This window comes from Drosophila teissieri, chromosome 2R (assembly GCF_016746235.2).
Source record: "Drosophila teissieri strain GT53w chromosome 2R, Prin_Dtei_1.1, whole genome shotgun sequence".
Classification (NCBI taxonomy): domain Eukaryota; kingdom Metazoa; phylum Arthropoda; class Insecta; order Diptera; family Drosophilidae; genus Drosophila; species Drosophila teissieri.
In genome coordinates, this window is record NC_053030.1 from 13657927 (window position 1) to 13681911 (window position 23985).

A 23985-nucleotide genomic window follows, 5' to 3' on the forward strand; every position below is an offset into this window, starting at 1 on the left:
TGCAATGCCGTGATCAATGAAACGATTTCTTTTTCAGTGGAAAATGTGCAACCTGAGGACAGTTTGGGAAAAGAGAAGAAAAACTAAGGAAGAAGTAGAGTCCAGAGGGTCTTTCAGGGGCACACGATGATCATGTCTAGTTGAGTAGCTAAATGGCATTTTGTTTGGACTGCGGCGACTCGACTCGATCGCGATGTCTATCTGCGGCGCAGATGCATCATGGACTCCAGCGAGCTGTGGTCCAAAGTGGCGGCGTGCTCCAGATCCTCGCTGCTGGCGTTCTCCTCGGCCACGTTAACAAACGTGCTAGACAGCTCCCCGTTCAGGCGGTTTATGCTGCCCGTTCCAATGTCGTACATGAAGATCTCCTGTTCCGCGGATGCATCTGTGGATCTGGAAGGAACAAAATGAGTATCAGTATGATATCGAGAATTATTGCCAATCTACTTACTTTGCCACCAGCAGCACGACGGACTGCAGATCCAGATCCGTGCGCGCCTCCTTCTCCAGCCAGCGCTTGAAGTTCTCCTTAGTGGGCTTCTTCACCAGCGTCTTGATGAGCTCACCGCCCAGGAACTTGACCTCTTTGCCATCGGCGCTCCTCGCCTCACCGGCAGCCTGTCCAGGATTCTGAGCCTCCACGGGAGCCAGGACCACCACGCTGACAATTCGCTTGCCTAGCAGCTCCTCGCTGTCCGGAATCGGGAACTGTGCGCCGTTGATCTTCAGAGGGAGGTAGCGGTTGTACTGTTGGCGCTCGGCCAAGTCCACCGGGGTCACCACGGTGGCATCGGTGCGCACATACTTGTCGCTCACACTCTGACCCTGAGCGGCATCATAGCGCACCACCTTCACATCGAGATCCTGCTTCTGGGGCAGAGAGTTGGTCTGCTTCACGCGGTCCAGTTGCTTCTCGCTGAGGGCTACCTTATCGCCATTGGGCTTGACCACGGTCAAGACCTTGTTGGTCTCGGCAATCTGGGCGCCACCACCGGCTCCATAGAAGTGCTGCAGATGTTCGGCGGGCAGGTTCTCCAGCGCAATATCCCCCTGCTTGTCGTAGTCCAAGATTGAGATATCGGCATTGTTCAGGATGCCAGAGGAGAAGAGTTGCTGGCGGAGATCATCAGGCACTTCGTCGGGCAATTGCAGCAGGGTCTGCGAGGCCTTGCCATTTGGAGCAGAGGCAGGAGTGGAAGTTGGAGCGGGAACAGAAGCAGGAACCGGTGCTGCAGCAATTTGGGGAGCCTGTTGTTGCACCTGCTGGGGCGCCTTCTTATCCTTCTGGTTGCGCTGCTCCAGCTCCTTGAACACGTCCGAGTGGTAGGTGGATACACTGAAGGGCGAGTTATCCGTGGATGGAGCACTGATCAGCGAGGAGGCGGGCTGCCTAGGCTGCTGGGCGAAGTTGGTGCTGGCCTGAGCCTGCAGAGCCGCAGACTGGGCATTAATGTGGACCACAGGCTCATTAGCGGTCTGGGAGTACTGGCCATAGGTCACATAGTTGGAGGATGGGGGCACTGGGGTCACCACCATCACTTTCTGGCCATGAGTGGACTCTGCGTAGACGGGTGGCTGTGAGGGAGCTGCGCTGGGAAAGCTGCCGAATTGCTGCGTTTGCTGGACTCCAGATGCTCCAGCCGTTATATAGTGCCCAGAGATGTGCTGCGGAGCCGTGGGTCCCAGGTTGGGAGCGGGTACATCGTGGATCACCTCATTCCTCGTGCTACTATAAGCAAACTGCTGCTGTTGCTGTTGTTGCTGCCCCTGCTGCTGATGGTATTGCTGCTGTGGCTGCTGCGCGGCAGCAATGGGATTCTGTACGGTCTCCGTGATGTGCTGCTCGAACTTGGGAATGGACTTGAGCAACTCCGTCTCCTTTGATGGCTTGATGTCGAAGTAGTTGAGAGCGCTCTGGGTATGATGCTGCTGCGTCTGCTGCTTCTGCTGGGTGTAGTAGTCTGGGGGGGGAGTGGGTGAACGCACCACAAACTGTGGCTGCTGCACAAATTGAGGCTGACGAACGAACTGATAAGATTGCTGTTGATGCGGCAGTTTCTGTTGCTGCTGCGGCTGATAGTGTTGCTGCTGCTGTTGCTGCTGCTGTTGGTAGTTCGCATTATCCAGTTTGACAGGCAGGGGCAGAGGCTTCGCTTGCACCACTGGTGCTGGAGTGGGACGGAACTTGACGGGCTGGTAGGGAGCAGGGGTCACGCTCTTGGGTGGAATGGTGGGAAAGAATGGCACCTGGACCTGCTTATGCGGAGGTTTCTGGTACTGCTGTTGCTGCGGGGCCTGCTGCTGATGTTGCTGCGGTGCCTGTTGATGTTGATGCTGCTGCGTTGCAGGCTGATGCTGTTGCTGCTGTTGTTGCTGCTGATGCTGCTGCTGATACTGATGCTGCTGTTGATGTTGCTGCTGCTGCTGGTGATGTTGCTGCTGATATTGCTGCTGTGGGTACTGCTGATTGTGGTTGATGTAGAACTGCGACTGCTGCACCAGCTTGTTGAAAATGGTCTGGGAGGAAGTGGAGGGCAATTGCTGCTGGGTGATGCTGGCTCGATGTGGCTGCTGCACCTGTTGCTGGGGTGCTGGCTTCGGATAGTTGGGGGGAGGACCCACCAGAGCCGCCGGCGGCCTGAAGTAGTTGTTGCTGTGCTGCGTGGGCAGTTGCTGTTGCTGCTGCTGGTAGTTGATGCCCGACTGTTGGTAGTTGCTGCCAAAGAGCAAGTTGGAAATGGGACCTGGCCGAGATCCAAAGTTGTTCTCTCGTCCGTAGTCCGCTCGGGTATTGCTCACGTAGCTGCCCTCCGATTTGGAGGACACCGAAGGCGGCAGTGCCACCACCTGGCGCTGAATGCTCTCGGCATCGTGCTCCTCCAGAATGTGACCGGTCTGGTGCTTGTTCTCCGCTCCGAACGACACATGAATACCCGAGTTACTGTGGTATTTCTCCGAGTCCGGGTGGATAATCGTGCGCAGGGTGGTGGACTTTACCGGAGGCAGGGGCGTAACCGGATACTGGATGACCTCTTCCTCCTCCTCCTCCTCTTCCTCCTCGTTGTCGTCGTTGTTCAGCGAGGCAATCGGCGACTCCAGATGCAGCTTGTTGTTGTGATCCTTCTTGTAGTTCACATAGAACACGTGCACCTTCTCCTTCTTCTTCTTCTTCTTGGTCAGAGTCGGCTGGGCGGGCTCCTCGGCTAGTGTTTCATTGGCATCCTTGATGATGATCTCGATGATGGGCTCTGGAGCCTCCAAGTACTGCGGATATTGGGCATAGGCGGGTCCAAAGCTTCCGGGATATTGAGCTGAAATTAGGAAAAGTAATGGCTCAGTTTTGGAGTTAATCATTTATTGAAGTGCTGCAGTTTTCACTTTCATTAAACATTTTCATTATTTTGAATTAAGTGCAACGAAATCATCGGATAATTATTATTGGTGTTTTGCCAAATCGAGTGCCAGTTAAGCACTGAAAATGAAAACCAGATCTGCCCAGTTAACTTACCAACTGCACCCTGGCCATTGTAGTAACCAGCTTGGGGATAATAGCTCGCCGCGTTGTCCACATAGCCAGCCCTTCGGGATGCCACTTCCGGATACAGATAGCCGGCATTTCCGAAGTCGTAGAGAGTTCTCTTGCCACGATTCTCGCCCGGCTTCAGGGCTTTAGACTGCCGGGTGGTGGAGGTGTTTGTGGCCTTGGAAGATGGCGATGGAGCTGCGGATGGCGATGGCGATGGCTGCTTGGTGGGCTTCTCTGACTCAGCCTTGGGATTATTGGTTTTTGGCTTCGCCGATGTGGTTGTGCTGGTGGTGGAGGATGATGAGGCAACTCCAAAGGCCAAGAGCGCCAGCGCCAACTGCAAAGTGAATAGAAAGTGTTGGATTAGTACGGCTGCCAAAATATTTTAATTAAAACTTCGTGGAACTCGAATTTGGTTGGATTAGGCCATAGCCGAAGATACTAATCAGCCTTGGAAGCGGAATATATTCGGGTGAAATTGTTGGCAGCCAAAACATCTGAAAGGCAACCATAAATCTACCAGATAAGTCTAACTGCCATGTAAACACACGGCTCCTGGAAGCAAATATTTTAATTGTTATATGGTGGACAAGGTCGAGACCCCGACAAAGGCCCAAAACCGAAAAGAAACTTTTACCGGCCGAAATATTAGATGGCAAAACAAATTGGTGAGCGCCAAAAAAGGCGAATTAAAAGCGCAATAAACTCGAACATCTCCAGTTAACGAAGCCACAACAAATTAGCTCCAGCAGAAATGTGGACGTGTTTTTGTCTATTTTTTCACTTTTTTGCATTGGGTCAATGTCAAGTTGGGGCTGCGAGTTGGAGATGGATATGGAATGGAGAGGCTGAGATTGAGTTGTTGACCACAAAATTGACACAACGCCAACTTGATAACTTGATGGGTTAAAGGCAAGGCAAGGCAATCCTCAAGCATTTCAATTCGTCCCGGTTTCGCCTTTTAATTTGGCATATCGCGATGCGGTTAATCGGCGAACTGGGGGCCATTGAGTCATCCTCCGTCTTCGACTGGCGGAGAAGGCGGAAGAGGCAGCCGGGCCTTTCGGGCTTAGCCGTGAAAGTTGCCTTGGAGCGCGGCGACGAATTTCAATTGACCGCGGCAGCCGCTTTCTGGCCACGCCCACGCAAAAATGCCAAACGACACAAAAGAAAAGCTCGATTCTGTCTCGAATTTTTCACCAAACTTTCCAAACTGCACTTGGACTGCAAATGTCAGTCGAGTCAAACCGGTGTGTTTGTGAGTTGTGTGTTATGTGTGTGCGGTGTGTGTGTGGGCGCTTGACATTTGATTTGTATCTAAATAATAAAGTACGAGTGCGAGTATAACACATTTTGATGGCTGAGCAGAAAGTGAAGTGAAAATAATACACACTCGACGGACAATGAGCGTTACCCACTGCCACAAAGATCGGGGGCTTGCCCCAGTTGAGGCTCTGTCGATCGGTGGCGCATACACAATCACACGGTAGTCGCGCCTGATTATGGCATCTCTGGGCCTCATTGTTTTTGTTGCCGGGAGGCGTCTGCAGTGTCATGTCAAAACGGAAGCTGTGAGACCGTGTTTTGACAACCCCACCGACAGGCAGTTCCTTTGTCTTCACACTTTTAACGCAGACATTTTGACAGCTTAATGATTGCAGCTCTTTTTAATTGCAATTACTGACTGAATGACTGGATGACTGGAGCAGTGATGTCACTGCTCGGAGAGGGGTTATGCCACAACCCGTGCGATGCCGCATATGCTAATCAGTGAAGCCCCCACACAAACAGACCGATTATCCAACAGCCACTTCCCAAAAGAAACTGTCACATTGCCATACACGACCATCTAACTGACCTATGGCCAAGTCCATTTGGCCGCCGCGTAGTCCAGCTGCTGCAGCTCACACACTCCGCTGACCACATACAATAGGCGAATGTCAAAGATTTGCCAAAACAAAGCCAAACAAAATATGAAGCACATAAAGACACAAAACGACACAAAAAGAGAGAAATAATCAAATCAACATCACCATCGACAGACAGAGACTGCGAACAGCCAAAAGCAGTTCATGAAAAGAAAGATGCTAACAATGGGAGAAAGTTACACACCATGGCACACCAAGGCACTCAGTCAAAAGCCATCAAAATTCATCTCAAGCCAGAGTCCCAAAATACTCAACAGCTGAACTCGCACATTAACATAACGAAAATGTTTACAAGCCAATAAATCTGATGTCAGCCAGAGTTTTCCTTCGTTTGGCCAAAAACGCCAGAATTACGCAATCGGGCCGAGACAAAAACTTATTAATGAAAAAGCAGAAGAAACCCCAAAAATCTTTGGCAAGCATTTAGTGGGCTAGTGTAAATCAACGGCTGTAACTTGTCTAACTGCTGCTGTTGTGCAATGGTCCAAATGGGATGAATATTGTGGTTGCGATTGAGGATGGGGTTGGAGGTGGGGGTGGGTGTAGGGGATAACCAGTTGACCGCAGGACTAACAACTTGTGGCATGTGGCTAAGTGCGCCAAGTGGCAGCTACAACTGATGGTCGGCACGTTTCTGCGGTTGGTTTTTTGCATGCTTTGGTGTTTACGTTGGTGTACCAGACGATTGGCCAAGTGAAATCTGCCCGACAACTTGTCCAAATTTGCAACTGACAAATAGCCAGGGAAGTTCTCATGTAAACAGTGTTTATATTCGGCTGCTTTGTTGTCTGAACGGATAAATCATAAGACATAAGGCAAAAAACAACCGCCTGCACTTGATGATGCACTGTTATGATATGTGCCCGTTGATCTGCCATTGTTAGGCTGTCTGTCATGTGAATAGATTGCAGATTGCAGATTGCAGACACACACACCGCGCAGACAATCAGCCTGTGACACGGCACAATTATTCTGGCCCACAACTTGAAAGTCATCTTCGTGAGAACCACCGCATAAGCAGTTAGCCCAGAATTGCAACTTGTCTTCAGACCAATTACTCGAGTGGGTAGGATCGTCAGTCATCGCAAAGTGATGCAAAAGTTGCCAAAGCCTAATGTCTGAGAACATTATATGCCAGACATCACTTAATGTAACTGACATCATTTCCCATTGCCAAAAAACAAAAAATGTGTAGTATTAATCATCGCGAAAAGAAACCGAGGCGGATGTAAATAATGCGTCACTTTCGCGTCTGTTTTCGCGCGAAATTGCCAACAATCAGGCAAATCCTTATAATTAAATCTCAGACCCAGGTTGCATAAGCCAGCAGCTGTCCAAGTGGAATAACTGTAGCGCGACCAACAGGAATGAAGAAAGGAAGTGAGTGCTCAAATTGAGGTGTAGAAAATGTGAGACTTGCGAAAACAAACGAAAGACTGCAGCGACAAACTTGGCATGCGAGCCGAGCTCTGCTCACAGATCCCAGATCACAGACCCCCTGTTTCGCAGAGCCGAACTAAATGGCATAAAACCCGTGTACGAAAATAAAACATTTATCGTTTTTCTGCCGTCATTGTGTCTTAGAAGTGCCACACGATCAACGAAAACGGAAGTAAGCGACACGCCAGGCGGGAAAATGTGGACCAGGCCATAAACCATTTCGCTGGGGGGCCACCCTTCAGATAACGCCAAAACGATGACGGCGCGGAGAAACAAAAGGTGAAAAATATGATGAATTATTAAATGAAATGAAAAATGAAAGTGCTTTTATGCTTCTTCTGCTGCGGATACTTCTCCGCCCGGTAAGGGGCACACGGAGAAAAATTCAGACGTAATCTGTTTAAATTTTGTAATTTATGCTAAATCACTACCATACAAGTAATTACGTGTTTTGGAAAGTCGATGTATTAGTTGCCTTAATAGAAAATCAATTAGAGTTTACCTTCCAAATCACAGGCGGTTATTTAAATTAAAAACCCCAGTGATTGAAGGCAGGTAACTCAAATTATTGTATCCCATTTGTTTACTTTCATGTTTACTTTCCTATGGCTTGTTAACCATTGCAGTGTTTGTCCGCTTGTCAACAGATTTGTAAATTGAGTGAGCGTAGGAAGGCGTATGTAAATGAATAGCGTATCAGTATTAAGGAAGATAAAACTATCTCCAAGGTATTCAGAGAATTCTGTGTTATTATTAAGATAAGTTTAGCTTTTTAATGACCTGCTGATACGACAAAGATAGGTGATGTTGTGGTGTGAAAAAGCACCACGAATAATTACCAATTTGGGGGGCTATTTTTGCCGTGTATATCCCAGCGTGACATGGATTGGCCCCGAGAAAGCTGGCCAGCAGAAGAAGATCCACCTGTGCCGGCAAGTGGCAAGTGGCAACATTTCGTGTGCGTGCCCCGTGGAAGCCGAGCTCCACCAGCGGGTGTGGGAAGCGCTCTTGGCAGGTCGGACCTGTGCGTGAGCCCCGCCAGCGGAGCTGAGCTGATCTGCATAATGGGCACTACTGTCGAACGACGGCTGAGATGGCTGCACGTCTTTGGAATCCGGTGCACGCCAAAGCAAATGTAAAAGTTGTTCCACCACTCTCCAAGGGATCTCGACCACAAGTGGGGGAGCTCTCGACTTGATGGCAGGCTTTTCCTCCAGAGTCCAGAGATCTCGATTGCAAGTTGACCAATGCAACTCACCTCATATTTCTGTCATTTGTGCAATTTTTGCAATGTGTCAATTGCAAATTACCGGGTAATGAGTAAATTGAAAGGCAATCGAACACATATTGCGTATTGTCACTGACAACAGCGTTATGCAAACGGCGACAAATCAAGCAAATTAGCTGGTAAGACACGAGTGACCAGGCACACTTGGTTGGTGTGTCCAACACCTAGAGTGTGCCCACCAGTGGTCGCAAACAATTGGCCACTGCAAATATAGCCACCGAAGGGGGACGAAAACAAAAGACTTAGGCAACGAACTCGGGGCTCGTCTTGCGGCCGAGTGGAAATGAAAGGTAAATCCTAATTTAGCAGCCAATCAAATGATACAATCCCAATTAACTAACCAATTCCAAAACCCATTTCTGTTGAGGGCGGTCAGTGGCAGACGCTTGGCTGCTTTTTATGCATTGCCTTTAATTACTTAACTGCGGTGACGAGCTAAGCGATGAGCAAGGTCGTTGCATAAAATAAATAAAAATCAAATAAACAATCAGTAAACCTCGAAGAAAAAGCTCGCATAAATTAAACAAACCTGGTCGGTCGCCTGGTCGTCAGGTCGCTGATAGCCAGCCGGAACCGCGATGAACTCTGGCCGCATTCACGACCGCATTACGTAATGCTCTCTTTTGCCCCCTCATCGTCGGAGAAAATAGAAATAACTAATAGGCCCCCAAAAATGTTAACACCGCAAATTAGTAGGCAGCCTAATCGTCAGCCGAGCAATATCAGTTCACCATTAATATTCATGGGTAATGCGTGCAGTATGCAGTTCAGGATGCTGGTCGCTTGAGCAACACATTTAATTAAATAAATATAAGCCCGCGCGATGACCACCGAACTACGGATACTTGTACTTGTACCGAGTGTAATTGCGCGCCAAACAGAAAATTGTCTGCGGTCGAAAACCGCATTCCGAAATATGAATTCGTGTGTCGCCGCAACCCCATCCCCAATGCCCATCACCAAGGCACATCGGTACATCAGTACATTCACATCTGGCCGGTCCGAGAGCCGAAAAACTGGCCACTGGCAACTCGTCTTCAATTGCAAAAGTTTCCTTTTATTTGGTGAGCATCTTTCGACGCCAGCAAGGAAATAATTGAATGAGAAGTGAAAGGTGCATTCCTGGCGTCCAAAAAAAATATCACAGGGCTGCACTTGTTGAAACTTTCGGCAGCCATTCCATAAACATTATAATAATTGAATCAACAAGAAAATCCAAGTCAAAATCGAAATCCAAATCCCAATTCGAAGTCGGAGACGAACAAATCCAATCAACTTTCTACACTACAAGCAACAAATGGGCAGTTTGCATGCGTGCAGCATATTAAAATATGCTCAGCCTCGGCCTATTTGGGGAACTACTAGTTTTGGCCCAGAGGAAACACAACAGGTGCTGAAGTCAATGGGTGTCGTGAATAGCCGCTGGCCAAAAAGCCCCAAGCTGAAAGCCAGAAAGCCCATTCTTCTTGTCTTAACCAAACATGCGCAATGACAATAAGCATTTTCTTTTTCATTCGACTGAAATTAGCCGTGAAACGCTCGTAGTTTTCATTACAAGCCAAATAATTACTTTCGGGCCAGTTCCACTTTGGCATTTATTTGGAATTGCATTCACAATGTGTGGAGCAGAAAAGAAGTTCAATAAACGAAGCCACTTACACGTCTTTTGTAAAGGTTACACACATCATGATCCAAATAGCAATAGCAGCCACTAATGATCATCACGGGGATTTTCGGCTGCAAAAGTTTAGAGTCATCTCTGGCTGCTTTTGCAAAACTCCACATCTGATGGCCATTTGGCGCCTCGATTTTGAAAGGCAGACGAACACAAAGATACTGACTGGCAGACGGCAATCGAAAGGAGGACAGTTTGGATATGCTCTGAGATCTCGTGTTGATTTTACTGATGATGCAGATGAAGACGTTAAATGAGCGCAGAAGACCATTCGGTTCTTCAGCAGGTGGCTGATTGCATATGATTCCATATTGCAAAAGCAGTTGATTGTGTAAATAATGAGAAGCACTAAAAGAAATCACTTTGTAATTTAATCATTCAGGTATTGCTGACAAAACCCGTATTTCTACGGAAAGTTGCGATCCCAAAGAGTGGTATATATGTTTTTGCAAAATATTGAGAAAAACGTTTTACATTTCTCTCAAATCAATCATCATTTGATTTATGAATATTTTACATAATTCTTGCATAAGTTTTAATTTCCAATGTCAAAAACTGAATTGGATATTAAAGAATATAAGACCTTTTGACTTAAGCAAGCCATCAAAAATCTAGGGACTTAATAAAACCAGCAATACTAATTTCCATATCTCTGTATGGCACGCTCATTTGTCATCTGTCATGTGTATGCAAGGAAAATGACTACATCAATAGTCAACAAATTCCAAGAAACAAACTGTGGGTAGAAAATCCCCGTAATCATATCGGAGGCCAAGAAATTGGTAAAAAGGAAAAAAAAAGAAGGTAATTCAGGGAAAATTGCAAATCAGGCAATGGCAGTGCTAACAAGACTCGTGGAAACAATGAGACAATTTGCTGGGCAAATCCACACATGTGCAAATCGGATGGATGAAGAGATCCATGAGATAGGCCGACATTTCTTCGCGTAACAAGTGCCAAGTTGAAGTCTTGGAGTCGCGGCAGCCGGAAGGCAATTTACACTTGGCTTACTTCGCTTACTTTTGTTTGGGCCCTGTAATGGAATGACACGATTTGTCAATGTCACCGGTTTCAATGGGGAAGATGGAAGATGGGGTCGCAGATCGCAGGTCAAGCTAGCGTTGACACCTCTGCAGATTAATGAGCCCTAGATGGTTACATAAGTAGCCACTTAGCATTGAAAATAGGTGCCCAAATGCCACACACTTACCAAAAATGGCAGAGTTCTCATCGCGACAGGATGCAACTTAATCCCGGGTCCGTGGCAATAAGCAGCTGCTGAAAATCAAAGCTATATTTAATAAGCACTCGCGTTTAGTTGGCTTCAAAAATAAATGTAGTCGAGCTTGCACTGCACCCACTTTTCTGGCGATTATCCTTCGACGCGGATCAGGACACTCACTCGCAATTGGGGGACACGCGCGGAGCAATTGTGGGAATCGCAACCAGGCCGAGTCGCTGCCGTATTGTAACTGAAACTTGAAGTCGAATGTGGCCAACAGCTTGGCCAACACGAAGACGTTGCCAGCGAAAGAGAGAAACGCAGTCGAGAGAGAGTTGCAATCTCTGCCTCGTCGGTTGGCTGAAGATGGACCCTCCGCTCACCTCGTGGTGGGTTTTGTGGTTCAACTTGAAGATTCCGATACCACACTCAAGTATTCTCAATCAAAAGCCAACGAAAGTGAATCTGGATGCCAGCAGCAAAAACAAAAACAGCCCGTCCGATTTTACTTTCAATGGCAAGCGCTTCAGACGAGGAAATGAAAGAGAGTAGCCCGCAATGAAGCCGAAGTTGAAATTGTGCCGCCAGCTGTCTGCTCAATGTGTGTTAAAATCGCCGGCAAAATGTCGGACAAGCAAAACCCAAAAGTGGGCACATTAAGAGAGCCACGCCAAAAATACAAAGCCCGGCCAACAGCAACAACCCATATAAATGGCCCAAAACAATAACACAATCGAAAGCCTAATGAACAGCTTGTGCAGATTTCGGTGGCTCTGGGATCTGGTTTTATGGCTCCTTGGATTACCAGCGATTTGACAAGCCATACAAAAGAGTGGGCAGTGAAAGGAAGTATCATAATAAGCCGTTCTTATGCGAATAACATATTTTGCGAGAGTAGGGCAAATTAAATGGGTTACGTTGTTTTACGGCCCCTTTCTCAAGTGATGTTGTTTTCAGTGATTTATTTAGCACGAAGCAACAGTTAAACAAAAGTATTAGCTGAAGATTGAATATATGCAATCATTCAAACTGAAAATATCGTTAAAAAGTTAGAGCTCTTTTTAGTAGTTCACAAAAACGTGTACATTAAATTAGTAAATGTTATTTAACGAACTTGTATTTATAAATTCTAGTTAAAGAGCAATGTTTTTTAAGGAAATGAGCTTCTTAGCTATTTTGTAAATTCGTAGTTTTATAAGCTGTCATTAATGTAGAAGTTAAAAATTTACTAAAACATATTTAAAAAAAAATAACAAACAATTGCCTCATTTAGGGCCGTGTTATTAGCAATAAATATTTTGGAACCATTACGACTTAATCAATTTCTAAGAAAATATACTGCATTAAATAACACTCAATAGGCGATCAAACAAAGCCATCATCGGTTTCCTTTGAAGTGTGTTATTAACAAAATATTTTCGTTGAAAGATATTGAACAATGTGCGACTGGCACTGCAACTGGTTGGCAATGTAAACATTTGCCGGCCATAAACATCGAAATTCGCCACACACTTGCACGCACAAAAGCCATTACAGCAAATCAAGCATACGCAGCGTGGATCGGGCCAAGTGACAACAAAGCATTTTCGCCTGCCATTCGAGTGGCTTCACTTGGCGTCCACGTTGTCGTTGTTGTTGCCGCTGCAGTTGCAGCGGAGATGAGTTGTGCTCCACAGCTGGTCATGGCCAGACAATTTGCAGTAACCAAAAATCAATGACCGACCGGTTTTGCATAGGCTTTCGGTGCTGGTTGTCGATGGTAACGTAACAACTTTCGCTGAAACGTCATTCACGGCAGAGAGCAAAATGGCAAAAGGCAGGCCGAGGAGATAAAGCCGCGATATCATCAGCCAGCCAAATGATGATGATGAAGCAGAAGAAATTCAGTTTCAGTGTCGCCTTTGCCACAAATCGCCATTTGCCATCTCCTCGAAAATCCCTCGTACCTTGTTGGTTGGCCAAAAAATTCATGACGTTCGGACCAGTTTGTGGCGCCTCGGAAGTGCTGCGCCTCATTTGAATAATTGAAATCCACTTGCACTGCAATTAAGAGCATAAAACGAAATGTTTGCGTTTCTACACTTTCCATGCGGGACCCAGTGCGAGTCACAAAATCGAATGCAATGAGCACTGAGCCTCACTCGGCTCAAATTGCCGGAAAATTTCGTTTTAGCAATCGAATTGTCTGTCTTCCAGAGCTCTTAAAACATGCATCGAAATGGGAATGCACTTGGTGTTCGAGTTCATTTTCGAGCTGCAGCGGAAGTTGTTAAAGGCCTTTCCAGTGACTCAAATGTAGCAATCTCACGCACAAGGCCAAAACTTTTCCCACTTTTGGGTTTCTGCCCGCAGGAGGGGACATTCTCAGTTAAATGAATCTTTTGTGTCCCGCATAAATGTCAGCCAAACACTTTAAAGTGCAGCAGTTAATTGCCATACTTGGGTCGCCCTGAACACGGAAATTGCATGATAACCTGGTATACGCTTTTAACACGATTTTTAAATACCATTTAAATGGATTGAGGTGGAAACATTGTGGCACTTCGTAAAAGGCAAACAAAAAGTGCTCGTCCTGCGAGGATTGCCAACAGTTTCGTGATGACTCCTGGTTGGCTAGTCATTATTCTTGGCTGCGTTGGACAGTTGAGTGCCCAGATACTTAATAATACTCAGACCAGAGATCTAGAATTGTTGGAAGGTAGACTACTTCGAGTACTCTCGAGACTAAATCTAGAGGAAGAGTTCAATACTTTGTTGGTCTACGGAAAGGAATGCGTGTTCCATTCGCTTTTGAGGAAACTCGAGATACCCACAGTCACTATACCATCAGGAAGTACCGATTATGATTGGAATTTTAGTACAGCAACCCTAGTACTAAGCTGTGGATCTGAGGCGGAAAATGAAGAGAATTCGTACACCCTACTGAAGTTGCAGAGAACCAGACGTCTGATTTATCTAGAGGGAAATAGTGAGCCCGAAGCTGTTTGCATGAAGTACTCCCTGAAGGAGCAGCATAACATAGCCATGGTCAAGTCGGACTTCGATCAATCGGATACCTTCTATTCCTGTCGCTTCTTCCAGACACCCAACTATGTAGAAGGCCACTTCTTCAAGGACCAACCTATCTACATTGAGAACTTTAAGAACATGCGTGGTGCTGCTATAAGAACTGCGCCAGATAGTTTGGTGCCTCGAACCATGGTTTATCGAGATGCAAAGTCCGGTGAGACTAAGATGTTGGGTTACCTGGGACACATGATGAACACCTATGCCCAGAGGCTGAATGCCAAACTGCAGTTCATAGATATAACGGCGTTCGGGGTCAAGAAGGCCAGCGTCATGGATATAATGAACTGGGCCAAGGAGGATGTTGTGGACATTGGCACATCACTGGCGAGTTCCTTGCAGTTCAAGAATTTGGATACCGTCTGGTATCCTTACCTGCTGACCGGCTACTGTCTAATGGTGCCAGTTCCTGCCAAGATGCCCTACAATCTGGTGTACTCGATGATAGTGGATCCCCAGGTTCTGAGCATCATCTTCGTCATGTTGTGTCTCTTCTCCGTTCTGATCATCTACACGCAACATTTGTCCTGGCGGAACCTCACCCTGGCCAACGTCCTGCTGAACGACAAGAGTCTACGGGGCCTTTTGGGTCAATCGTTTCCATTTCCGCCGAATCCAAACAGGCATCTCAAGCTGATCATCTTTGTCCTGTGCTTTGCCAGCGTTATGATCACCACCATGTATGAGGCCTACCTGCAGTCGTATTTCACGCAGCCTCCATCCCAGCCATACATTCGATCCTTTCGAGACATTGGAAACTCCTCACTTAAAATGGCAATCAGCAGGATGGAAGTGAATGTCCTCACCTCCCTGAACAACTCACATTTTCGGGAAATAGCCGAAGATCATCTGCTGATCGTCGACGACATTTCCGAATACCTAACCCTGCGCGACTCCTTCAACACAAGTTTCATATTCCCGGTATCCGTGGACCGTTGGCATGGCTACGAGGAGCAGCAGAAGCTATTCGCTGAACCCGCCTTTTACCTGGCCAGCGATCTCTGCTTCAATCAGTTCATGTTGTTCAGTCCCCCGCTGCGACGCTACTTGCCCCATCGACACCTATTCGAAGACCACATGATGCAGCAGCATGAGTTTGGCTTGGTGGATTTCTGGAAGAGTCACAGCGTCATCGAAATGGTCAGGCTTGGCCTGGCATCCATGGAGGACCTTAGTAAGCAGAGAAAAGTTGAGGGGAGCCTCTTGCTGGACGATATCTCGTGGATACTTAAGCTTTATCTGGGAGCCATGTTGATTAGTAGTGGTTGCTTTATACTGGAGATATTGCGTTGCGGAGAGAGATGCAAACGGCTATGGCAGTGTAGATTGTAATAAAAAACATTAAATACACAAATTGGTCATGTTTAATTAATTGAAATACAGAGATAATAAATACTACAAATCATTGCCTGCGTTTTGTGAAGCATATAGGCTACATATATAACAAGACAGAACGTTCCGTAATGTCATAGATCCCGCCATAGATCCCGCCATGTCCCCAATCTAGTATACTACCTGGCCGACTCAACCTTACATTTGCATATAGAGTTACGGCTTACCGATGATGTGCTTTTGACGGTATTTTACGACAGGAAAATGCAAGACAAATTGGAATACCACTTGTCACGCCTGCAGATTTTTGCACGATATGGTTTAAAACTGTTGGCCCTGTTCAACTAACATTTTAATGACTCCTTTTTACCAGGCTAACATCACTGGAAATCGTGGGGATAAGTTTCAAACATGTAAGGCCCTAATATGTGAATTTCACATGAAAACCATTTATATAAACGATAAATGAAACAAAAAGGAGCACAATGAAAGTATTAAAACAGTTTGTTCAAAGGCAATGTCATGGTTGGTCATAATACTCTGCCTTTTGGGATATTTTGCAGCCCACATGGCGGATATTTCCGTCCAAGAGCAGAGCCTCATGGATTACGAGCTACTTCGCCTTCTTCGAAAACTGCGCCAAGAGGAGTTTTACGATACATTGCTAGTCTATGGAGAGGATTGTGAATTTCATCCGCTAATCAGAAATTTAGATGTTGCCGTAGTGCTGCTGTCGGATACCATGAATTTTGATTGGATTTTTAGCAGCCTCACCCTGATACTCAGTTGTGGACTTGGCATAGAAAAAGGAGGATCTAATAGTACTACTTTAAAGCTGCAACGGAACAGGCGACTAGTTTTATTAAAAGAAGATGTTCAACTAAGTAATATGTGTGATGTATACACCCAAAAGGATCAATATAACATAGCCTTCGTGAAAGAAAACTTTGGCGAGTCAAATGTCATATACTCTTGTCGCTATTTTCAAGATCCCAACATAGAAGAAGTACATTTATCAGAGACGAGGCCTATCTTTATAGAACACTTTCAAGATATGAAGGGAAAAGCAATCAGAATTGTGCCAGATCTCTTGCCACCTCGATCCATGCTGTACCAGGATGCAAATGACGGCGAAACAAAGATGATTGGCTATGTGGCAAGCTTAGTCACTAACTTTGCACAGAAAGTGAATGCCACCTTGCAGTTACACCTTCTGGAACCTTCAACGATCATCACGGAGATATCGAGAATGGCTAAGGACGACGAGCTTGATGTGGGCGTTTTTTTAGAGGCCTCATTATTTTCAACAAATCTTGACACGGCGAGCTATCCTTACCTTTTGACTTCATACTGTCTTATGGTTCAGGTTCCAGAAAAGGTGCCGTACAATTTGGTGTATGCCATAATTGTGGATCCTCTCGTCCTGGGAATAATCTTTGTGTTGTTCTGCCTGCTCTCTGTCCTGCTAATTTATAGCCAGAAAACGTCATGGCAGGACCTGAGCCTGAGCAACATATTACTCAATGATAAGAGCCTGCGAGGACTCCTGGGCCAATCCTTTCCATTTCCATTGAATGCTAGCAAAAAGCTGAGGCTGATTTTCACCATTTTATGCTTTGCAAGCATTATGCTTACTACGATGTACGAAGCCTACTTGCAATCCTTCTTCACGGACCCACCATCTGAACCGTACATTCGATCCTTCAAGGACATTGCTAAGCTTCGTCATAAGATTGTCATCACCGCGACTGAGGCAAACGTGCTTACTAGCAATAACAACTCAAAATTTCGTGAAATTCCTAAAAAGCAACTACGTATCTATGAGAATGCGCGGGAATTGCTCGCACTTCGTGATACCTTCAACCTTAGCTATAACTACTTGGTCACTGAAGACCGTTGGAGCTCCTATGCGGAGCAGCAGAAGCTCTTTAAGGAGCCAATGTTCTACTACTCGAGTGATCTCTGCTTCTCGCGCATGATCTTCTTTTCCATTCCCCTGCGGAGACACCTACCCTATCGACACCTCTTCAATGAGCACATGATGCGACAGCATGAGTTCGGCTTGGTGAAATACTGGAAGGGCCACAGCTTCTTCGACATGGTGAGACTTGGTCTAACGACCCTCGAGGACCTTAGTCAGCCCAAGCCGTTCAGCCCAAGCCTTCTGATGGAGGACATCTCTTGGATAATGAAACTTTATCTCGTCGCCATTTTGCTATGTGTTTTCTGCTTTATGTCGGAAATAGGATGGGAAAAGTGGAAGCGTTGGCGAGAATTGAGAAATGAATCAAACCATATCCGTAACCTTTCCTTTTAAAAGGTATTCAGAACGTTAACATAGATCAGTTACAAATTATGCACCTCATACCAATATGAAGTTTTTATTTGCAGATTACACGCAACCCGTGTACAACTGCCTAGAGTACTAGTACTAGTACTAGAGAACACGGGAATTGCGTGACAGATTGAAAGGATGTTAGCCTGGCTGAAATACAAAATTGACAAAACCCTCGAGCATTCCAGCAGTTACAATTAGACCATGGCTTGGTTGATTATCCTACTTCTTTGCACTGGGAGTGCTTGGGCACAGCTTTCGGCTTTAGTCGGTAACAGTAACCGAGATCTTGAGGATGCCATATTGAGCCTTCTTCAGAGATTGCAATCGGAAAGTTTCTACGACACTCTCTTAGTTTATGGAGAGAATTGCACGTTTCCTGCTCTATCCAAAAGATTACCAGTATCGTCTGTTCTGGTTTCTTCGGGAAGTACTAACTTTGATTGGAATTACAGCAGCCTAACACTGATACTAAGTTGTGGGTTTGAAGTAGAGAGGGAGCACAACTATCGCACACTTATAAAGCTTCAAACAAACAGGCGTTTAGTTTTTCTACATGATGAAACCCAGCCAGGGTCCGTATGTGACTACTACTCAAAAAAGGAGCAATATAACATAGCCATGGTGAGAGAAAACTTCCCGCAGTCGGGTATAATATACTCCTGCCGTTTATTCCATGACCAAAACTATGAAGAAGTAAGTATCCACGATGGCAAAGCAATATTCATAGACCAATTTCGAGACATGCATGGAGCTCCGATCAGAACGATTACCGATAACTTGTCACCACGATCCATGGTAACTGAGGATCCAAAAACTGGCGAGAAGAAGTGGATTGGCTTCGTGGCCAATTTGCTGAACAACTTCATTGAAAAGGTCAACGCAACCTTGGCCATGCAGTCCGAATTGGCCGAGGTGGAGGGAAAAATATTCTTTGTGAATATTTCAAAGTGGACTGCAAACGATCTGCTGGATATCGGGATGAGCGTGGACACCACTTGGGAAATGACAAACTTCGATACGTTCACGTATCCCTATCTGATGTGCTCGTATTGCTTCATGGTGCCGCTTCCGGACAGGATTCCCTACAACGAGGTGTACGGGGTGATCATAGACCCCGGTGTGCTAGCTTTGATCTTTCTTATATTCTGCATCTTCTCGGTGCTGCTGATCTACATCCAGGGGAGGTCCTTGAGTCTGACCAGTGTCCTGATGAACGATATGTGTTTGAGGGGCTTCCTGTGTCTGCCCTTTCCCTTTCCCCGTCAATGCAGCAGGAAACTGAAGTTGGTGTGCTTGCTTCTGTGCTTTGCTAGTCTAATGGAGCTTACTTAAAGACCTTCTTGTGCAGCCCACCACCGCAGCCGATGATGCGTACATTTGGCGATTTGGAAGGGTCCAGGTACAAGATTGCCATGAACTGGGCCGAGATGGATATGCTGAGACTCGAGAACAATCGAATCCTTCCGCACGTGAGCAACGAGCGGGTTGAGATCTTCGAGGACTACCATGAATTCGTTAGGTTGCGGGAGTCCTTCAATAGCAACTACGTTTTTCCCGTGACCAGTGTGCGCTGGGGCACCTACGACGAGCAGCAAAAGCTCCTATTTAATCCCGTATTCTACTACTCCGATGAAATCTGCCTTAGCCGCGACAACATACTAAGCTTTCCCATTAGACGTCACTTGCCGTATCGCAATCTCTTCGAGGAACACATCCTGCGGCAGAAGGAGTTCGGCTTGCTAAGCCACTGGATCGATCACAGCTTCCTGGATATGTTGAGGCTAGAACTTGCACCACCTACGGACTTGAGAGAGCCTCCAGAGGAACTGGCCATCGGTGTGGATGATCTCTACTGGATTCTAGGCTTGTACGCCTTGGCACTGGGCATCTGTTGCTGTTGCTTCGCACTGGAGATTCTGGGAGCTTCGAATCACTGGAGTCGCTTTAAATTATATATTTCAAAGATATTTACAAATTAAATCCTTATATCGCATACTTTTAATAAACCTATGATGTCCATGATTTGATCTAAAGATTATTGATTTACCCATACAGTTCTCCCGTGGAGTAAAAGATAGTCTATTAGCCATTATACTAGCCATTTTTATACTTATTGTGGAAAATATGTAATACCGGTGGAAGTTGGGGTTCAAAACCATTAACAAAAGAGAAACATTTAGTTTCTGAAGTTTATGACTCTTTGAATACAACCAGTAATTTCCCAATCAAGAGTTGTAAGCTGCCCCCAGTAGCATGTTAACACAATATGAGAAACATGGAAAGTGCATGCCAGTTCAACTTTTAATCTATATTTACAGTACAAAATGTCAGGAAAGCACAGGAATAGCCACAGTTCAGCGAAAACCATGGCGTGGCTTATTATCCTTCTTCTCTGCGCTGGAAATTCAAGTGCACGGTATCTGGACTATATTCATAATAGTAGCCCCCACTTGGAAGATAGAGTATTCAGTCTACTCGTGAGATTACAATTGGAGGAGTTCTATGACACACTGCTTATCTACGGAGACGATTGTGTTTTTCATTCAACATCCCGACGATTGAATGCTTCCACAGTGCTCGTGTCCTCGGGCAGCTCCAACTTTGATTGGAACTTCAGCAGCCTAACCTTGATACTAAGCTGTGGTCCTGAAGAGGAAAATGAGACAAACTACGAGACTCTCGTAAAATTGCAAATAAACAGGAGATTGGTATATCTACGAGGAGGTTCTAAACCGCATTCGGTGTGCGAAAGATATTCACAGAAGGAACAATACAATATAGCTGCGATAGCAGAAGACTTCGAAAGTTCAGGAACTGTCTATACCTGTCGCCACTTTAAGGATCCTATCATCGAGGAAGTGAGTTTACTGGATAGTAAACCAGTTTTTATAGAACAGTTCCGGAATATGCACGGAAAACCTATCCGAACAGCGGCAGATCTCTTATCCCCGCGTTCCATGATTTATGTGGATGCAAAGACCGGTGAAATGAAGACAACAGGCTATGTGGCCAATTTGGTTAACACTTTCGCTGAGAGAGTAAATGCTACCTTGGAATTAGAAGTTTTGGCCAAAAAATTGATCGTAAAGGAAATTTTAGGAATGGTGGAAAACGAACAGCTGGACATTGGGATCACCCTAGAATCCTCTTTTCGAATGACATTCATAGACATTTCCAGTTATCCGTACATTCTGACATCGTATTGCCTGATGGTTCAGGTTCCAGCAAAGTTGCCGTACAATTTGGTGTATGCCATGATAATAGATCCGCTCGTCCTGGGAATAATCTTTGTGTTGTTCTGCCTGCTCTCTGTCCTGCTGATATATAGCCAGAAAATGTCATGGCAGGATCTAAGTCTAGCCAACATATTACTCAATGATAAGAGCCTGCGAGGACTCCTGGGCCAATCCTTTCCGTTTCCATTGAATGCTAGCAAAAAGCTGAGGCTGATTTTCACCATTTTATGCTTCGCAAGCATTATGCTTAACACGATGTACGATGCCTACTTGCAATCCTTCTTCACGAACCCGCCATCTGAACCAGAAATCGGCTCATTCGAGGATATTGGTAGCTATAACCGAAGAATTGCAATGCCTGCACTGGAGGTTAATGGTTTAATCAAGACCAATAATTCACACTTCAAGGAGATTCGCGTAGATGATCTAGAAATTTTCGATAATATGCCGGAGTGCTATAAACTGCGCGACGCCTTCAACCTGAGCTACAACTATGTGGTAACCGGAGATCGCTGGAGATCCTACGCGGAACTGCAGACGCTTTTCAAGGAGCCCGTCTTCTACTATGCGAGGGACTTGTGCTTCTCCAGACTGATCTTCTTGTCGGTTCCCCTGCGCAGACACCTGCCATATCGTCATCTCTTCGACGAGCACATGATGCAGCAGCATGAATTCGGCTTTGTGAACTATTGGATGAGCCACAGCTTCTTCGACATGGTGAGACTGGGTCTGACGCCTCTCAAGGATCTGAGTAGGCCATTAGCTTACACTCCAAGCCTGTTAATGGATGACGTCTCGTGGATACTGAAAATCTACTTGGCAGCTGTTGTACTCTGCGTTCTCTGCTTCCTATTGGAAATTGGAGTGGACATGTGGAAACGCAGAATGAAATTCAGAAATCTACGAATTCTAAACACCTATTAAACAAAAAAACAAACATGACTCGAAAGAATTTCTTCAATAACACGCTCTATTTTTTGCAGATTACGGATTAAAGATCTTTAAGATATAACTTCATACCCTCATACATATTTTCTCTGTATTTTTATATAAAGCTGATAAATTGGAAATAAATCAAAACGGTTCTTTACCTTAGTCAAACAAAATTTCCATTACAAAATACAGGGACCAGAAAATTTTATTACTGAACTATCCATAGCTCTACGTGAATTTTGAAAAAAAAAAGGCAAACAGATTTGGCAGCAGATATTTAAAGTACTAAGAATATATAAGAGTAGAATATAAAAGGTAACTTAATAGTTAGGAAATAAAACGGGTCAATGCTTAAATTTTTACAACATAATGTAAAATGTCATCCAGTTAGCAACCTCGTAAAATGTTTTTCGAAAATTGATCAAACTGGGGACTGGAGTTTGAACGTTAATCGAATCTAAGACATTTACCGACTAGCTATTTGTTCACACGCGAAATATAGGTGTTTCCAGCCATGAGTAAAATGAACTTTAGAGTGTGATCTGAACATTTAGGCATGTCAACACAATACGTGAAACATGAAACAGAAGAATGCCCTACCAACAATGTGGGGGATGCACAAGAATTCCATCAGTCACATTAGCACCATAGCTTGGCTAATAATCATTCTTCTCTGCCTTGGAAATTCAAGGACTCAACTTTGGGATGTAACCAATACCAGTTATTATTTTCTCAATAGATGTGTTTAGCACCAATAAAATTGTTTCTTTGACAAACATATATCGTTAAGTAGAAAGATAAAACAAACTACCTCAAGCTTTCAATATGTCTACAAAGTTATCTTTACAAAATCGAGTCTTTATTTAATTGGAATTAGTAAATACTTAATTAGGATGTGGCGTTTCCTTTTTTACTATGCCTATATGTGTTCAGTCGGTAATGTTTTCATCGTTCTTATAAAGAAAATCGAATAGCCTTGTATTATTATACTAAGGAATATAAAATGCCAGAGGCGTTGACAAGTACTATTTATACCCGTTACTCGTAGAGTAAAAGGGTATACTAGATTCGTTGAAAAGTATGTAACAGGCAGAAGGAAGCGTTTCCGACCATATAAAGTATATATATTCTTGATCAGGATCAGTAGCCGAGTCGATCTGGCCATGTCCGTCTGTCCGTCCGTCTGTCTGTCCGTCTGTCCGTCTGTCCGTCTGTCCGTATGAACGTCGAGATCTCAGGAACTACAAAAGGTAGAAAGTTGAGATTAAGAATACAGACTCCAGGGACATAGACGCAGCGCAAGTTTGTCGATTCATGTTGCCACGCCCACTCTAACGCCCACAAACCGCCAAAAACTGCCACGCCCACACTTTTGAAAAAGGTTTTGATATTTTTTCATTTTTGTATTAGTCTTGTAAATTTCTATCGATTTGCCAAAAAACTTTTTGCCACGCCCACTCTAACGCCCACAGACCGTCAAAAACTGCCACGCCCACACTTTTGAAAAAGGTTTTAATATTTTTTCATTTTTGTATTAGTCTTGTACATTTCTATCGATTTGCCAAACAACTTTTTGCCACGCCCACTCTAACGCCCACAAACCGCCCAAAACTGCCACGCCCACACTTTTGAAAAATGTTTTGATATTTTTTCATTTTTGTATTAGTCTTGTAAATTTCTAACGATTTGCCAAACAACTTTTTGCCACGCCCACTCTTGCGCCCACAAACCGCCAAAAACTGTCAGTGCTGAAGACTCTCCTTCGCACTTCCACTAGCTGAGTAACGGGTATCAGATAGTCGGGGAACTCGACTATAGCATTCTCTCTTGTTTTTTGTTGACTCCACGAAATGAATGTAATTTTAATGCAACTACAAATTAACTGGGCCATTAGGTACACCTTTAACATTCCGCCAAGTTAACACAATATGGAAAACATACAAATGGCATGCCCGATCGACTTTCACTGGACATTTAAGTACAAAATGGTATGTTGATTGG

General features: G+C 45.2%; 4 protein-coding genes across 4 annotated transcripts; 3 read left to right on the forward strand and 1 right to left on the reverse strand.

Annotated features, from left to right (window-relative positions):
• On the reverse strand, nucleotides 1-5082 carry LOC122614456 (mediator of RNA polymerase II transcription subunit 15a). The gene is made up of 4 exons (XM_043789019.1): nucleotides 4945-5082; nucleotides 3509-3863; nucleotides 452-3311; nucleotides 1-393 (listed from the first exon to the last, which is right to left on the reverse strand). Exons 1-4 carry the CDS (start codon nucleotides 5080-5082, stop codon nucleotides 198-200), a joined length of 3549 nt encoding a protein of 1182 aa, XP_043644954.1. The 3' UTR covers nucleotides 1-197.
• Nucleotides 5083-13677: 8595 nt separating this feature from the next.
• Nucleotides 13678-15477, forward strand: LOC122614457. The gene has a single exon (XM_043789020.1). The coding sequence runs from the start codon at nucleotides 13678-13680 to the stop codon at nucleotides 15475-15477; it is 1800 nt and encodes a 599-aa protein (XP_043644955.1).
• A 517-nt stretch (nucleotides 15478-15994) lies between these two features.
• Nucleotides 15995-17906, forward strand: LOC122614458. Its single transcript, XM_043789021.1, has 2 exons — nucleotides 15995-17777; nucleotides 17869-17906. Exons 1-2 carry the CDS (start codon nucleotides 15995-15997, stop codon nucleotides 17904-17906), a joined length of 1821 nt encoding a protein of 606 aa, XP_043644956.1.
• Nucleotides 17907-18556: 650 nt separating this feature from the next.
• On the forward strand, nucleotides 18557-21975 carry LOC122614459. Its single transcript, XM_043789023.1, has 3 exons — nucleotides 18557-19098; nucleotides 19164-19682; nucleotides 20259-21975. Exons 1-3 carry the CDS (start codon nucleotides 18557-18559, stop codon nucleotides 21973-21975), a joined length of 2778 nt encoding a protein of 925 aa, XP_043644958.1.
• Nucleotides 21976-23985: the final 2010 nt, after the last annotated feature.